This window comes from Pleurodeles waltl, chromosome 7 (assembly GCF_031143425.1).
Source record: "Pleurodeles waltl isolate 20211129_DDA chromosome 7, aPleWal1.hap1.20221129, whole genome shotgun sequence".
Lineage (NCBI taxonomy): Eukaryota > Metazoa > Chordata > Amphibia > Caudata > Salamandridae > Pleurodeles > Pleurodeles waltl.
The window spans coordinates 774,646,332-774,665,294 of NC_090446.1; the positions used below are offsets into that span (position 1 = coordinate 774,646,332).

The 18,963-nt window shown below is 43.5% G+C and overlaps 1 protein-coding gene across 2 annotated transcripts in view; it reads right to left on the reverse strand.

Moving 5' to 3' along the window:
- Window positions 1-18,963, reverse strand: part of PHYKPL (5-phosphohydroxy-L-lysine phospho-lyase) — a 273,652-nt gene that overhangs the window by 107,769 nt on the left and 146,920 nt on the right. The window contains exon 11 of one of the 2 annotated variants that reach the window (XM_069199278.1): window positions 4,421-4,500. The exons of the other annotated variant lie outside the window; for it this stretch is intronic. Coding sequence (XP_069055379.1) covers window positions 4,464-4,500 — 37 coding nt within the window. The 3' untranslated portion in view covers window positions 4,421-4,463. The remainder of the gene's footprint in view (window positions 1-4,420; window positions 4,501-18,963) is intronic. 2 annotated transcript variants of the gene reach the window in all.

The following is an 18,963-nucleotide window of genomic DNA, read 5'->3' on the forward strand; positions in this document are numbered from 1 at the left end:
ATTTTAAAGTGGTGTGGACTCATTTTGTGATATTTTTGATGTGTTACTGTCAGTACAAATACTTTACACATTGCCTCTGAGATAAGCATAACTGCCTGAGCCAAGGTACCAAGAGGGTGAGCAGGGATTATATTAGCTGTGTGGCTCCCTTACATTGACTAGAGTGAGGGTCACTACCTGGACAGGATGCAAACCACTGCCAACTACAGACCCCATTCTAACAGGTCTTAAAAATGTTTATTTGATCAAATAATGAGTTTTAAGTATCCCCCACAACCAGCGCTCCTCTCCTTTTTGACTGTTCCTTAACCCTTTGCCAAACACTCCTGCCCTGCTTCGTCTCGTAATGTATTTTAACCAGTGTGATTGTTGGGAAATCTGAAACTCACACCCCCTCAATCTTTCTGACCGAGCTACTCTTGGACGAAGGAAAGAGGAGTGAGGAAGAAGGAGTGGGAGGGCATAGAAGAGGAAGGTAACAGGAAATTTGTTTACTGTGCACCTCAAACTTATTTCCGGTCACTGATGCACTACCACAGTCAGACAATATATCCTCTGGTGCCTCCCATTAAAATAAGTATCGCACAACAGAAGTTCAATTTAGACTTGTTTTTAATAATATAATTTATCCATTGGTGATGCATAATACATTCATCGTTGAAGTCATTGAATAAGATGTTCAGAAACATCCAAATAACTAATTGCAAAAACCAACAAAAGTAAAAAACAAAAATACGTCCATATTCATGAAAAATTCAAATAAATGATCTGTAAAGTGCTCAGCCGGTGACCACACAGTGCAGAAAAAGTGTGCAAGTGATAAGTGCATATACTTAAGACACATGACTCTTGATTCCAAGCAGTATTATAAAGTCAGTGGAGTCTAAGTATCATCTGCTGCCGAATGCATTTTCACCTTGGTGTTACTAACAGGTCATCAGCAGGACCGGGTAGCTAAGCACAGTTTCTGGAAAATGAGTTAATAAATGCCAAGAAACCAAATAAAAATGGTTGGAGTGCAAAAATTGGGTAAAAGCAAAAGGGATTTACAAGGACACTTGTCCAAGAGATGGGTAGAAGAAGTCAATTGGCAACCAATGGTGAGGTCAATCTAAGCAATAAATAACTGAACTCTGGTCCAGAAAATGAACTATCTATCTTATTTCATTATGTGGTTCAATACTTCCCAATATGACCTTTGACTTTAAGGAAACGTGATAGGATACTCGAGAAAACTGGTCAAATGCTCATTAAAAAGAGCAGGGTATTCCCACAGAGAGATTATCTGCAACCTAAAGCTAAGCAGCATCTTGACAGATCACTTGTGTTACCAGGTATTGCCCCCTCACCAATCAGAACACCTAACGTGTGAAACAACACTGGAAGGTATTGTGTTCTCCGGGCTTTCTTTTGAGATCCTCCTATTTTCATTCTAGAGGGACCGTAACCCGAGAGATCATTTAGTGAGAGCTTGAAACCCACTCACAACTCTACCACAACAGAATCAGTATGGGGACTACCACCAGTTACATGCCACGATAAACGTGGCAATTGCTTCGCCTGAGATTTCACCATTGACAGCAATGTAGCTTACTATCTACACATAAAACAAAATCTTATTTTTTTTTTCTCCAACTGCAACTTCAATAATGTAGTGTATTGAATTTGTTGCCAATGCAATCACATTTACATTGGACAGACCTCATAGAAGGCCAAGGCTAGTATCAGCCAACACAGAGGCAGAATCAGTTCAGAATTTCCTCTTGGTATTTACAACAGCAAACAACCACCTAAACGGCATCCAAAGACAAGTCATTGAGTGTTATAAGCCAACTCCGGGGTAGGGTCGTTTCTCTTTTCCTAAACGGAATGGAATGTACATGGATTTTTCATTGTCAATCAATTACCAATGGTCTTAACGGTGATGAAGAATGGAAAGGGTTACTTTAGGTTTTGCTACTTACTCTTATCCGCAATCTTCCTGACACTCTAACTATATGCCTATGTACCCATTTAGACTGAATATTTTCATTGCTTCTTTTACTAAATGATCTGTGCAACTTGCAACAGGCTGCAAAACCATTATAATCAAGCCAGTTGTCACGTCACTCTTTACTACATGGAGTATGGGAGTTTCGTAATAATGGAGTTTGTTTATTACTATTTACCATGTACCCTTTGTCTTCAATGTTGAAATATACATATTATGGTATACATGTATTGTTTACAATGTTGTACATAAATTAATTACTGTGATATTCTCATGTAGTGTAACATACTGGAACATCTACCAATCCCACCTTTGACTGCCATCATTCATTGTAGTAGTGCCATGTTTGAGATTGTCATGCTGTCTTCTTCTACACCTGCTGATCTCGGATGCCATCGCCATCAGTGATGTCATTTGAGATGTCATCAGTGATGTCACTGACCATGTCATGAGTGACACGAGAGTGGGGTCATAAGCAGTGCATTGTGGGGGGGAGATGGTGGGGCAAGTTATAGTTAGCTCAGGTAACTATAACTGCTGAGTTTCACTGGTTTTGTATGAGTGAAATGTGAGCCTAACTATGACGTCTCTGTGACCTTTGTTTTTTTTTCAGTGAATGTCCTAAGGTTTTTCTAAATCTTGTTCCCTAACTATAAAGTCCCTGTAACCTTTGGTATTTTAAGTGAATTTCTAAGGTTTTTTTAAATTGTATTTCCTAACTGTAACCACTAACCTTTGACAGTGAGTGTATGAATGAGTGCATAAGTGTCTCAGATGGTATGTGAGTCGGTGTGAGCGTGTCTGAGTGGGTCTGTGCGTGTCTGAGTGGGTCTGTGAGTGTCTGAGTAGGTCTGTGAGTCTCTGAATTGGTCTGTGCGTGGGTACGCGAGTCTCTGAGTGGGTCTGGTAGTGGGTTTCTAAGGGTCTAAGTGGGTCTGTGAGTGAGTGTGTGAGTGGGTCTGAGGAGGTGTGTGAGCCTAAGTGAGTCTGTGAGTGGGTGTGCAAGTCTGAGTGAGTTTGTGAGTGGGTGTATGAGTGTGCGAGTTTCTGAGTGGGTCTGTGAGTGGGTGCGCGAGTCTCTGAGTGGGTCTGTGAGTGGGTACCTGAGTCTCGGAGTGCGTCTGTGAGTGCATAAGTCTCTGAGTGGTTGCATGAGCCTGAGTGGGTGCATGAATATCTGAGTGGGTCTGTGAGAGAGTGCATGACTCTCTGAGTGGGTCTGTGAGAGAGTGCATGACTGTCTGGAGTGCGTCTGCGAGTGGGTGTTTGAGTTTCTGTGTGGGTGTGTCAGTAGCTACGTGAGTGACTAAGCCACAAAGTAACCACAACTGCCTGTTTATCCAACAAGAGTCCACAGTTTTATGTCTACCCAATTGAAGTACTTTATACTGGTTAGTTAGTAAGTGCTACCTCCTTGGGTAAATGTCCTGTGTTTATTGTACAATATAGCTGTGTAATGAACCACGAGGAACTGTCTCCAGAGACCTTGGGTGCGTTTGGCAACGTGACTGTTTGTCGTATGTCTTTCTCCAGAATTTTGTAATAACATGAATCCTCCTATACAGAGGCCAACAAGACTACCAAGATGTAAATCTCCAGCAAACCTCTTATCTATATTATGTAAGTGCTTCTTTGTTTTGTGGAAATGGCCATATTTTTTGCAGTATCATGAAAGGTCCACCAAAATTGGGGGGCCTCTTGGTAAGCTGTACAGTATCCTGGTAAAGGGTGATAAGACATATGAAAACTATTAAAGTGGGCAGGGTAGCCTGCCAAATTACTCCATTCCCAATCTATCCCTGGGTGCCCTAGTCCCAGCCAGGGCACCCAGTGTGCTATAGGACCGCCGGGAGCTTCAGGACCCCTCCGGTCCCAGCTGGCTCCCCGCCACCTGTGGGACAGGCATTGGTATTGCACAGAGAGACCTGATAAACAAGCAACTCTCTGTGAGCAAGAGCAATAGTTTAATCTCTTTCCCTGCCACCCCGTCGCCCCCTATACCATAATTTTAAATTTGTACCTCTGGGAGGTTGTAGTCCCTGAGGGGAGCGTGGCTGCTTACTATTAAAATTAACCCTGGGGAGGTGGTGGTCCTTAGGGCATTTTCTAAGCCCTTGGAGAGGGATGGGGAGAGGGCTCGTGAGCCTTTCCATTTTTTTTTTTATTAAACCCTGCTGGGACCAGGCCCACAAAGGAGCTACAATTAAAACAAGTGCAGAAGCCTGTGCTTGTTTATTTCATTTTATTTTTTTACTTTTTTGCTGCAAATGAGCGAATTTTGCAAATTTGCAGTAAATTAAAAAAAATACCTTTTTGTCCTGCTGGGGTCCCCCTGGACCAAGGCTTGGGGTTAAGGGTATTTCTACCCTGCCCCCTATTTCTTTTTTTTCATTTTTTTGTGAGACTCGCCTGATGGCTGACAAAACTTACTTGTTGAAGTGTGGGCAGCCAATCAGAGCTCCTCATGAGCTCATTATTCTTCATGAAGTCGTCGCGGAGGAACTGTGGCCCTAGATATAAAAATACAGATTTCCTTAAATTTCTCAACAACTACTGAACGGATTTACACCAACAAACAAAAAGCACAATCTGCTGCAAACAAAATCTCCCTTTCTGCCCGCCCTGAGGATTGCGACTCCCCTCTCTGCCAACTTTTTTCAAGCAGTAGCACTAGCATGTAAAAGCTGGCGAAGATAGGGTGCACTTGGCATGGGCAGTGAAGGGGCCTCCATGGACAGCCCCTTGCGCTTTTACACTGTCTGCTGTGCTGTTGCACCCTACACACCGCAACATTGCCGCTGGCTCGATTATGAGCCGGTGTCAATGTTGTGGGCTGTTTACCGCTGGGCCAGCGGGTGGAAACTCTGCTTCTGACCGCTGACCCAGCGGGAAACTCGTAATAGGGACCAGGGGAAGGTCGAGCGTTTTTTTTTTACCAATAACTGGTGCCGCTTGACGAATCTTCCCAAAATTGTCAAAAACCTATACTTCAGTGGGTTAAGCTGCTTTCTTGAAGGTTTAGGGGTGATCCGTAAAGCAGGGGCAGAGAAAAATGGGGTCCCAAAACGCACTTTCCCCATGCATTTTCACAAGGGGATTTTGAACATGACTACAGCGCGATCCCCTCTTTATAATACCTCTTCTAGTCCAAGAGCCACGTGCCTTCTCAAGTATACGCACTAATTACTTGTTCACTTTCTCCTGAACTTTGTGATCACTGTTGGAGCATTCTGATTCATTTATTTGAATTTTTCATGAAAATAAACGTATTCAGTATTTCTTTAGTAAGGTTGATTTTTGCAATTACATTTCTTTGGATGTTTATGAACAACTTATTTAATAAATTCTACAGTGGATGGATTATTAATCCCCTGACTACTATTAAAAATAAGTCTACAGAGGACCACTGTTTTGTGATACCTGATTTGCACCAGATTCCTGCCTTGTCTCTCAGGAATCCCTTTGTTTTCGCATGCGCACCCATTCAATATAAAAGCTACTGGAGATGCTGAGACAGTCATACTTTGAATCGCTGTTTAATAATCTGAGTAGCAGTTTTTTTGTGCCAGGCCTCAAAACCTTTATTTGAAACAGTCAAAGTGGAAAATTTGCAGTTCAAACTAAGAAAGCATGGCACTGTGCAAATGCTGGGCAAAGTGCTGTCCTGTAATTTATTTGTCCCAATAAGTCCACTTCACAGCAGACAAAGTGACAGTTTAAAATTGTTTTTTGTAATGATGGTGTTTCTCAGAAAAAGGTGTGCCCCGCTTGAGTTTAGTTGCCTAACGTTGTCTATTTCTCTGGCTCTTCACTTTGATGTTACCTCGCAGAAGTCTAATAATAGATGGACAAATGATGGATGTATGATTAAGGCCACTGATGTCTGTACTGCATGGAGGCATTAATGCAGTTCAGGGTAGGGCACTGATGCAGGTCAGGGTAGGACACTGATGCAGCAGGTCCTCAGTGGTCTCACTAATGCAGAAGATGCTTGTCACACCCTGGTACCATTGACACATGTGCTGCGCCTAATGCCGAATACGCTGTAGAGGAGTGTGCATGCTGTGACTCGCTTGCAGCCCAATTGAGAACCAGGAGAACCAGAAGGGGGAGTTCAGTCTGAAACAGGCCTGATGACAGTGTTAACGCAAATGTCTTAATTAGAAATTATTAATTAATGTTTATATATTTTGAATAACAAATATAATAGAAAATGGATTAACGTAGAAAAATAATGTGCACATTTGAAATTGTGACCTCAGAGAAGGGCCACCAGTATTTACGAATTGTACTAAATGAGTGATTAACATATATGAATTATTGAAAATGTATTCGATTAACGTAGTAATATGTCATATTGAGAATGATAACCTATGTTTTGCAATAATTATAGGCCTTAACTTAGCGAGTGTCTTGGCCTAGTCTTGCCAGGCCTCATGCAGAAGCTGTATTTCTTAAACGCTCAATGGAAAATGCTGACTAGATGAACTAACCATGAACTGCTTATTGTTTAATAAAATGCCTAGTCGAAGCTTTCTATGAGGACCGATGGACAGGAGATGATGCCCCTAGCAATGTATCTAATAGTGTGTAATATGCTCTAGATGTACTTTCCCAGGACTCAAACAATGAAGACACTGGCTAGAGAAGAATATGCAACATTTTTGACCAGCCAGATGATAACATCGTACAGCAAACCAATCAACGACATGTGAACTGTGAAATATTAGAATTCATAGATTTGATTTACGGACTCTATTGGATATTGTATAGGGTAATAACGTACGATGAATTGACCAATTGGAATTTGGGGAATAGTCTGGTTGACTTTGATATAACAACGTGACAGAGGGAAGAGAAGTCAGATGTTAGGGGTGCAGACCATCCTCCGAAATTGTGATGCGATATTGGGAAGAAGAGACTCGAGATTCTGTCATTGGGCTCATACTCTCTGACTGAGAGCCTGATGTGATGCTGATCGACTGATGACGAAGACTGACTGTTGCTGACCCATACCATAGGTAGATATGACAATATGACTGAATTATATTTCCTTTCTAGGTAACAACTGCGCTGTCTTAGTAGTATTCTTAGCTATATGTTTTCTAAATTCTTGTTTCTAAATAGTTTTGCATGAAGTCCCACATGCTGGTGCTAATCTGAGTTAGATGAGGGTTCCTTACATGACGATTGACAGATTACAGAGACAAACGGCTGCCGGACTAAATTGCTGAACTTCATGACTAGAAATGATTTATTGTCTTTGATTCTCTTATTGACTTGTGTGAATGCTTCAGAATATACCCTGATGCAAGCTTTGATTAGATTATGTTTTTGGCGTCTTCCAACTAATTAATGCTGTTTTTTTATATGAATTAAATTGAGTTTGAATTAATCTCATGACTTAGTATTTTAACAAAAGGGAAATAAAATTACTAAAACGTATATTGAGGTGTGGTTATTCATGGCTGAAAAGTCATGGTGTGATGCTTATTGCTTTTATTGATTAATGATTTGTCTAATGGTTATTGAATTTTGTGCATTTATTACTGAGAACATTGGTCACATCACAGCTAGGATACTTCATGCGAATCAAAAAGTTCATCGACCTATACGCGTCACCTTGTAAGTTTACTTATTAAGGACCGACGTGCTAACAAGAGAGGTATCAGAAAAGTATTGATTCTGCATGATCTCCTCTACATTTTGCAACTGTAAGTTTTAGATAACTATGAGTGATGAGCAAAGAAGCTAATCCCCATAAAATCCCAGCAGCCCTGCTTCTGTAGTCCCCCAAGCTTATATCACCACCACTGGGCTCCACCACCACCTCCACTGCTTAGCTTGTGTTACATTTAAGTTAAGGAACCTATTTATGTGGGGGAGTGGCCAAGATGGCGGCCGCGACGGATGCCTGATATGTAGGCTCCATCTAGGGCCCACAAAAAATCCTGGTCGGCACCTCCGGAGACGCTCCCTAAGGTCGGGCGCGGTCCTCCTGGGCTCCGGAGTACTGGCGGCGTGTTGAGGAGGAATCGGCGAGAGGCGGGCGGCTCCCGGTGGCTTGCGGGACGCACACGGCCTCTCCGACAGAGGATCCCCGGCTCTCGCATAGCGAGGAGGAGCGGAGGGCTGGTTCGTCCGCTCGGCGGCACCTGGGCCGATCGGGCCCAACGAGACACAGCGGGGAGCGGTGAGTGGACAGAGGGGGTTGGGGGGGGTCGACACTGCTTTGGTGGCCCCCCTCTGGTCTCTCGCTCCCTCCTCTTCCCCTCCCCCCCTATCGAGCAGACGCCACGCGACGCTCCTGGAGGAGCCGCGCGGCGTTACCGGAAGAGTCAGCCCCGGGCTAGCGGGCCTTGGAGGCCCGTTCGTGATCACCTGGAGCGCAGAGGACGGCCGTGGGACACGCGGCGGATACCAGGAGGGCCCCCCGCATGAGTGAATCTCAGCCGCTTGTTGAAGAGTGGTGCTGGCCCTTGCCTGGGATGCTGGGGCACCTGTACATGGTGGCTCCTGGGGCCTAGGACAACCACAGTTGGATCTCATTGTGATCACACAGAGGCCCCCCTTTGGAGCGCAGGGGGGAAGGAGACCAGCTGGGAGTCAGTGGGGGCGAGGACCTTTATTTAACACACCCCTCAAGACACAAGTACCGGTCCAAGGGCCCAAAATCAAAGCTGAAGCAACGGGCTGCAGGAGACAGATGGTTGGGTCCTGGCAGGAGCCGAACCAAACACATGGGCGAGCAGCCTGATGGTGCTGTTAGCTTCCGCACTAGCTGCTGCTGCCACCTAGGGTGTACAGGGTGAGGACAGCAAAGGTCAGTAGGAACCTCCCAAAAATCGCAGAGACTTTTCTTACTGTGTAGCTGGAAGACCCGCACAGGGAGCAACCCTACGTCGACCCGAAGGAACAGGCCCCCGATGGAAATCAATGTGCACTACTCATTTTGAAACATTCACTAAATCACAGCGGAGTGTCGCAAAACAGTGATCATGGCAGGGAAATCTAAGGCAGCCAAAGCTCAGGAGCGGTCCACGCTCGGGATAACATCAGGTGAACAGCAAACAACGCCCAGCCTGTCATCCCTGGAAATTACGTTGCAAGCCCACTCGACTCAAATCGAGAAAATCCTGCAGGCGATAATGGACACCAAATCCTCACTAGAAAACAGAATTGATACAGTGTCTCAGGATCTTAATCTGTTAAAAGTGGATCATCGTAACTTGACGGACAGAGTTGGCACAGTGGAAGACACGCTGAGCGGGCTCAACCCACTAGCACTAGAAAATCAAAAACAGATGGAATCTGAGGTGAAGGTCCTATGCCGCCAGACAAAAGAGGCGGAGGGCAGATCTCGGCACAATAATGTCCGCTTTTTGGGGTTTCCCGAAAGATCGGAGGGACAAAACTCAGAACTATTTTTGGAACAATGGTTAATCAAAGAAGTAATGCTTGGTGCCCGTCAAAGTTTTTCTCAGTGGAAAGAGCACACAGAGTACCGGGGAGACAGCCGGCTCCAGGGATGCAGCCTAGGCCACTAATAGCCAGGTTTCTGAACTACAGGGACAGAGACGCAATACTGCAACACTTTCGTAACAAAGGCCCTATCCAGCATGAGGGCTCATCTATCACTGCCTACCCAGACTTCACTCAAGAAGTGCAGAGACAACGCAACTCCTTTCTGAAAATCCAACAACGACTTCGGGAACATAACATCAAGTATGCCCTGATGTTCCCTGCTAAATTGCGAGTGATTTCAGAGGATAAAACGCATATTTTTCCCACCCTGGAAGATGCGTGGACATGGTTGCATGCCAAGGGGCTGGCACAGCCCCGGGAGGGCACAGGAGATGGCGGCAAATGGATCACCTCACCAGAACGGAAGAGAACCAGGAAACGCTCTAAATCACAACCCTCCGTAAAACAAGCAGCGGCCGAGAGAGCAAAGGTACTGAAGGAGACGACTTTGCACACACAAAACTCTTTCGGCGAACTGCGCACTAATGCAAGTTACCAAACAGACTCGGACTCAGCTAGTTCCGATTTGACGATACTGGAGGCGCTAAGAGGTCCGAAGTTAACACCCAGATCAGCGGATGCACTGTGATGGCAGGAGGGGGGTGTGGTGAAGTGATCTTATCCCTCATCGGTCACTGTGATATAATTATGGAACACTGGTGCGGAAGGACCGGACAGCACAAGTAGGACAGGGCTTTTGCATATAAGTAACAGCTGGCTGCCTCGTTCAATTCATATATGAGTAAGACATAACACTGCACATGTGGTGTTGGCAGAGCCGGTGTGTCCCGGGGGCGCTGACATACGTAAATTCATTTTTTTGGGGGGTCAAAGGTGGGGGCCCCTTATAAGGGTCACCTCCTATTGCTATCATGCCTCCCCAGAAGGTATCCGCATGGATACACCTTTTTTCTATTAGAAGTGTGATGTGTATTTTGCTATACAGATGGTGGCTAGAACTAGGCAAGTTCAGCACGGCTGTGGGGGAATAGTTGGGGTGGGGGGCGAGTGGGATTGCATTTACTTATGTTTATTAGGTCTTCTTGAACAACAAAACAGTTTGGTGCAGCTGTTAGTTAATATTACAAGCAAGGAACGGCGAAAAATGATGGGGGGGTGTGTTGGCGGTTCACTACAGGGCATATAAACAAAGATGGTACAAAAACACAGGGTGTAGATTTCAAACCACGATATGCATGAATATAATATCACGTGGAACGTGCGGGGAATGGCGACGCAGGGTAAAAGATATCGTGTGCACGCCCGCCTTAAGTGCCAGGGGATACACATCGCCATCCTGCAAGAGACACACTTACTAGAGGCCGATCTGAAAGTATTAAGGCGGCGCTGGGGAGGACAGATTATAGGCACATCTTACTCGGCCTATACTAGGGGGGTATTGGTGTGGATAGCCCAGGGGGTACTGTATGTTCAACACACACACAGAATGGATCAAGGGGGCAGATATGTGGTAATGGAGGGGCTGCTGGATGGCAGACAACTCACGGTAATAGGGCTTTACGCCCCTAATAGTGCACTGCCTGAATTCATGCATACCCTGTCACCGGCCTTACTAGTCAACCCAGAGGCACCAGCTGTGTGGGGAGGAGATTTCAATAGCACACCGGACATGACACTTGATCGATCTATCCCGCCCCCGAGAGGACTACCACGAGGGAGCACCACTGGTCCACTGATGACATGGGCAGGGGATTTGAGACTACACGATCTCTGGCGCATGAGCCACCTAATGCAACAAGAATATTCGTTTTATTCAATACCCCACAAAGAACACACTAGGATAGACATTATATAGGGCACCCACGAAATATGCTGCCTGGTTAAGGACGCGGAATACCTAGCCAAAACGTTATCCGATCACTCCCCACTTCGGTTAACGCAGCGACGGGGAAGGAGACGATCTGCGATCCCCACTTGGTGCCTGCAGGGGGAGGCTCTCCTAGACCAGGCTTTCAGGGCGGAATTAAATACAACAATAAAAAATTACTGGGAAATTAACAAGGGCTCCACAGATACAAGAGCAATGGAGTGGGAAGCACACAAAGTCATTGTTCGGGGGCATTGTCTGTCTGCCAGCTGGGGGGTCAGGCGCTCGCTACATGTTGAAGTTACCACATTGGAAAAAGAGATGAGAAAGCTGAAAATCGCAGTGGCACATAATTGGGCATCACAGGCAGAACTTGTGAACATACGCTCAAAATATAATGATGCAGATTTAAGACTCCGCCGCCATGACTACAATTATTATTTAATGCGACTACAAACAGAAGGAGATAGATCAGGGAGACTGCTGGCATGGCTACTCCGAGAGGATCGCCAGCAAGCTCCTATAGGGGCTATACGACAGGCAGATGGAACCATGGCCACCAGTCAGGAAGCAATCAACAAAGCGTTTGAGGAGTACTACACAGGCTTATACAAGGGGCGGGCATCATGCACTATCCGGCAATTGGGGACCTTTCTAAGTGGAGAGAACTTAACACAATTGTCACAAGTAGATAAGGAGACATTAGAGGCTCCCCTGACAATGGAAGAGCTAGAAGCGGCCATGGTACAGATGTCCAGAAATAAAGAGACTGAAATAGATGGCTTGCCAATAGAATATTGCACTACTTATTCCAAACATTTGAAATCACACCTGCTGGAGGTGTTCGAAGAGGCATGGTCTCATAAATTACTCCCACACTCACAGCGAGAAGCATTGATAGTGGTCCTGCCTAAACAGGGCCGCGACCTTACAGATGTTAAGTCATATAGACCACTCTCGCTACTAAATCTAGATTGCAAAATACTGGGCAAAATCCTGGCAAATAGATTAGCTCCCATAATACACACCTTAGTACATGAAGACCAGAACGGCTTCATTCCAAAACGAAACACATTTTTGAATATTCGTAGGCTGCTGAGTATAATAGGGGATACTCCATCAGAGGCACACGAAAATGTGGCAATGTCATTAGACATTGAGAAAGCATTCGATACACTAGGGTGGGACTACCTATTCGCAACGATGCAGAGTATGGGGTTCGGACCTAGCTATATACGCTGGGTGCAGACATTATATGCAGAACCTAGGGCCGCCTGGGCAGAGGCGGGTATACTAACGGTGGGAGACTGCTTCGAGGAAGGAAAGCTAATGTCGTTTGAATCTATAAGAGACCTCACCTCAGTGGGAACGGGACAATTTATAGCATATTATTCTATTTGCCAGTTAATTAAGAAGGCATGGGCATCGGGGGACCAGGAACCTATTACCTCCCCAGCGATGCACCATATGTTGTCATACGACAATCAAAACAAAGTCATAACAAATACGTATAAAGTCTTAAACACATTCCCCGTAAATGGATTAGAAAACGTTAGAACTTGATGGAACACTGCCTTACCGAACCAGATGACAGCTGAAGAATGGTCCCAGGCTCTAAATCACACCCGCAGAGTGTCAAGAAACCCTAGGTTTCGTTACACTCAATTTAACTATACACACCAAACATACCTTGCACCTGCGCGGCTGAAGCGCATGTTTCCTGGAGCGGACTTCCACTGCCCTCGCTGTAGCTCCCCATCAGCCAACTTTTATCATATGGTCTGGGAGTGCAGTCCCCTGGAAATGGAATGGCGGGGGTGGTGGCTGATATTTCAGATATAACAGACCTTATATTCACGCCGGATCCCGGCTCCTGTTTATTGGGAGTCAGGAAAAGGGATAAAAAGTACATACACAGGTTTGCAGACCTGGCTTTCATAATGTATAAAAGGTTGATTGCTATGAACTGGAAAGCCCCTAAAGTACTGGATCTGAAAACGTGGCGTGCCTTAACGTTGCGCTGGGCACAAACAGAATATCAGGTACTACGTAAGTTATTAGATGAAGGTCAGAAGCACACTGGGTGTGATGCCTGGGAAACATTTGTCGCCAAATTGGAGGTTAAAAATGATGAGCGCCCACCATGAAACCTGGTAGCACCACGAAAATGTAGACAGCGAACAGACCACATACAGCCCCGCACGGACCATGTATGCCCTTCATGGAAGTAAAATAAACAATTGGTGCATACACACATAAACAGACGATACTGTATTTTGAGCCCCGACACACTCACAAGTAAGATGTAAATAAAGGATGGTTTCCGCCAACTGCTAATTATGGTACTAGCTATAACATGTGATTTAGCTGCACGCTGTAGAAAACGAACACTGTGAATGGGATTAGACCTAAGTTGTTATTGTTATTTACTTTTCATGTTATGTTAGATCAACTAAATTCTATTATGACAAACTGCAATTGCTGTCGATGAATGTGCAGAAAACAATAAAAATAAGTTTTTTTTTAAAAAAGGAACCTATTTATGTATGATAAAATGTATAACGCACCTTCAGGGATTTCGGCAATTAAGAGCCAACACCTATGAAAAGTGACACTACAAGTCCCAGTTAGCATTTCTACTAACGGGATGCTGAAGTAGCTTCACGTTGCCCTTTAATACTAGTGAAGTATGCAATTCTTATTTCTTTCCCCTTGACAAAGCCAAGGATAAATACTCTACTGATATTGTGAGTGGTAGCGAGCGGAATTAGGTTGGATATCCTGTATATGCTGTCCATGATTCGTGCATCTGTTTAACGGGCATTACATTTTACAACAAGCATTGGCAAAACCTATAGGTCTCGCCTATGCGATTGTGTTCTAGCCATGTGGTACACCAGTGTGGCTGCTGTTCAGCATGACTAAAGGTTAGTGGCGTGGAATGGGGTAGAGTGAAATAGGGTAGATTGGGGGTTGAGTGGGGTAGATTGGCGTAAAATAGAGTGGGTTGGACTAGGGTAGATTGGAGTGCTGGAGTTGGGTTGATTAGCTTGTTAACTGGAGTGGGGAAGATTAAATTGGGTAGATTGGGGTATATTGGGGTGGAGTGGGGTAGATTTAAGCCACAAATTGCTACGGACGTGAAAAATCAAAGAGACTTCTTATCCATTGAACATATGGAGGTATGACTGGGTATGAATGAAGAAGGATGAGGATATAGACTGGATATTGAAATGAGTGAGTGATCATATATATGTTGTCTTTAGAAACCTATATTTATATGTATGCTGTCTAAATGTTTGGCACTACTGAATAAGAATTTGTAAAATATGATAAATACATTTTTAATATTGGTATAAGAAGAATGTAAGTTTTGAAATAAAGGAATAAATACATTTCCGTCATTATATACTCTCTGAGCTGCACATTAATGTCTGTTTGGTACATGTATGAGTGAAAATATAATTAAGGTTGCAGAGAAATGTTTTTACTCATTCTAGTTTTTGCTCTGCCTAGGAACCTTATTTAGATGTACCTTATTCAACTAATGGTTTTTTGTCCTCCTGCACCAGGGGCATGGGTTAAATATGGTGTCCGCTAGCTGCGTGTGTGTGTGACGTCTTAGAAAAGGGGTAATCATGTTAGAGAGTTACGGGTACCAGCTGTCAGAGAGAGATAGATATTAATGTATGGTGCTGGATTTTTTTCCTTAAGTACATATGCACACTAGGGCCTAGGCCTACTGGGAAACACATGTTAGTTTCAAACTGACTGACTTAGGGATTCTCCTTTCCAGGAGCATAAAAGGCCCCGGGGGAGGAGACAAGGCATACATATAAAAGCCACATGATTAAATATAAGTAAGAGAGCGCTCAAGGTAACAGTGCACGCAACAGTATCTGATTAGCCTGGAAGTGGAAAATCCAATAGCTAAAAAGGTGTGAGGGGTAACATGTCTGCCGCAGACATAGTATAAATTGCAAGTCAGAGGACTGACTATAGACAGTCAAACTTATGCTTTCATCAATATGGGGTTAGATAAATTAATAGTTTGTTAATTAACTAACAATAAAATCTAGTAGTCATGAAACAAGATACACTTCAAAATTCACAAGTGTGCTGTATAAATGCAATTATTCTACTTCTACTACCCAACTCTAGGCAGACAAAAAGGGATACGTTTGACGTTTACAGATGGTTGAATGGATCAGCGGGCAAGTTAACAATAGAGAGAATGGCTCAGATTGACTATGCTTGTTATAATACTGGTCTCCTGATATACCTCCGTAAAACAAATAGTTGTTCAGAGATTTTAATTTTTTGATTTGTGTTTTTGGATCATTAGAGAAATAATTTAGCTTGGGTAGACATTGCTGATCCGGGCCAAATGTTTCTGGACGACATTTCTAAAAATGGCGGATGTGTTGCAGTGATGATGTAATATTTCAGGAACCGTGAGACCTACATACTTTTGGTGTCAGCCATAGGTTTTGAGGGTCAAGTAGTCTTACAGAGCCAGAAAATATCTCCTTAGAGCGACCCTTCTGCTATTTTCCAAAATTGCGGCTATAATAGAGGAAGAAGAGTCATATATAGAAATGAAACACAAAATGAATTATGAAACACATAAAAATGTTTTTTTGATCCAATGTTTATGATCTGAATATGAAAAAAAATAATGTTTATTACTCCTGTTTTAGACGTATTCTTAGTTTACTTTATTTGTTTCGGTAATCACTCGTGGTACATTTGCAGAATGTTTAACATCTGAGACGACCATATCGACTGGGACATCTTTTTGTAGCACAGATTTTGCAAGAACATGCACGTGTAAGGTTCTGTGGGTAGATGCTTTAGAAATTTCGATGGTTTTAGCACCCCGTCAATATCTTCCCCACCAAATTCACACAGATCTTTCTCTAAATATGCATGATCCAAAACATTTACAGATCTTATGATCAAGTAGAATGCCCTTTCAATGTGTCCACGCACTGAATACGACGATGCTGGAAGGTCACTTAGCGGGACTGATCTCTTGAACTCACTGTACTGAAGATCGTCAAATGTGTGACAGTCAGAACTTGTTTTCCACACACGCACAACGTATTTTTCGACAGCTTTAAAGTCACATTCTTCTTCTGCCTCAGCAAATCCTTTTAGAAACTTCATAGCTCCAGACTTTGTTCCAATTTCGCTCACAGAGTCATCACCCGTAAGAATATGTGCCTGGATAAGAACACTGGGCATCTCTGAGTCAAGTTTCTTGTAAAGAATGTGAAGTGAGATTAAGTGTCTTTTCTCGCCTGTTCCATAACTCTGACAATGACTGACTTGTGAACACTGCAACAAATCCAAGTAGCAGAATAATAGCATCTGTTTCATTTGACAGTACAATGACTCGATTGGAACCATTTCAAACAGCCCACTCAACATATGGCACAACACAAAGGTCAGCTTCCTCCAAGTTGCTGTTAAGTTCTGGAACAATATTGCCCATACATTTTGAATACATCTCTGCAGGCACCAACTCCCCATTGACAATCATTCCATTTGCAATAATTGGAAATTCAGTGTTCACTGAAGCATCAGCAATGTTATGGCAAGTTAACATCTCCAAGTTCATTTTGTTTGATGTTGGTGACCAGAATTTATCAAGTTGCACAAGTATAGGTGTTGAATTTTTGACACAGGCAAGGTCAATTATTCCACTTGTAGACATTTGTCTGATTCTCTCACATTCTTTGACAAATGGTTCAAGATTACTGTAAAAGACAATGTGCAGTTCTTGCAAGGTGCACATTGACTTTGATATCTGTAGAACAGTCTGAAAGACGTCTCCGAAGTTTTGCTTGGATGAAGTCTTGACCATTTGCAATTGTGACATCTACTCCACAACAACAGCAGTTTTCAATGACGACACCTTTCGAATTGAAATTCTTCAGGTGAAAGTTTTTTCCAAGCTCTTCTACTAGTTTGTGCTTCATTGCTTTGGTTGCAGCATCTCCATCAAATAAAGCGTTTGTTGAAAGAAGATCAAGCAACAGAATTTCCTTGATAAATTCACCCCTTTATTTTGCTACATCCATCTCTCTATGTGCCTGTGAAAGTTGTTTATTTGTAACCTGTTTTGTAGTGGCTTGTTGGACAAAACTCTTGATATGGAAGTTAAAATGCGAAAGTTTAGCTTTTGTGGTTATGTCAAACAGTTCTTCTCTTTCAATACAAATCTCTCCTGCTTCAGTTATGCGTATTGTTTCAATCCATGTTTCAGGACATCTAGTAGACGTGTCTTTATATCGTTATTCACATATTGTCTGGTCAGTAAGTTGTGGTCACATAGGCTCTGTCATTTCAAAGGGTTTCCTTACTGCTGCATGAAATAAATAAGGCTGTCATTATGTTTACTAAAACGTTCCCCTCTCTTTCCCACAAGTTCATGGTGAGGAACAGTTTCACAATGACCCATTAACTTTGAATTTGTCATCTCTCTGAAAACATTGCAAATAGAAAGGACTTCATGGTAAACTAGCTGCCATTGAGTAACATTTTCACTCTTACGTGTCTGACCAACAATCCCCTTAGAGCTTTTCTATGATCTCCAGATCACCTGTTCCAGTTTCATATCTGGAGTCACAGCATTGAGTCTTCTCTCTCTGTCTTTCACCACAAAATGCCTTTGGGTGAATGTTCTGTAGAAGTATGGTTTTTCCACCTATAGCTTCTTCACTCTTGCCAAACATGAGGACCCATATCTCAGGTAGTTTATGTAACAGAATTTGCCAAACGCAGTAATCAGTGACTCCATAGTCTTCACATGCAGCTCCCAATCACCTTCCTGATCAGCATGTACCAAGTTTTCCACTAGAGCTGCCATGTGTAAATCATTTCTCCAGTACTTGCACGGTTCTGATTTTTCTTCACATTCGCTGACAAACTCTACAAACTTGTTTTTCAGGTTTTCTGATTTTGAACTAAGTGTATTGAGGATTGCCTGGCATCGTATTATGGGGGTTATTCTAACTTTGGAGGAGTGTTAATCCGTCCCAAAAGTGACGGTAAAGTGACGGATATACCACCAGCCGTATTACGAGTTCCATAGGATATAATGGACTCGTAATACGGCTGGTGGTAAATCCGTCACTTTTCCGTCACTTTTGGGACGGATTAACACCTCCTCCAAAGTTAGAATAACCCCCTATGTCTTTTGAATCAAGTGCACACTGTGCCTTGCTCACGTCTGAGATAAGACATGCAAAACCTAATTTGTCATTCTGGTTCCAGAAAGCATTCCAACACAATGTTTCCATAGCCCCAGATATGATGATCATACCTTGTAACGAACAAACATAATGAGTTCCTCTCAATATTGACTGGACAGTTTTTCTTCCAAAGATTTTGGCCTCATCCACTGAGATAACTTCCTGTACACCGCAATGCAACTTCTGCCATGTGGAAAACGCCCATCCTTGGATAAAGATCAGCAAGTTCTACTGGACTGGCTGGTCTTCAAGTTCAGCACGCATATTTCGGAATTGTTTTTAGTGCTGTGTATACCTTTGGGTAGTTTGTGACTGGAGATGGTATTACTGGTAAAAACCCAGCCTTCTTCAGTGGGATGCTG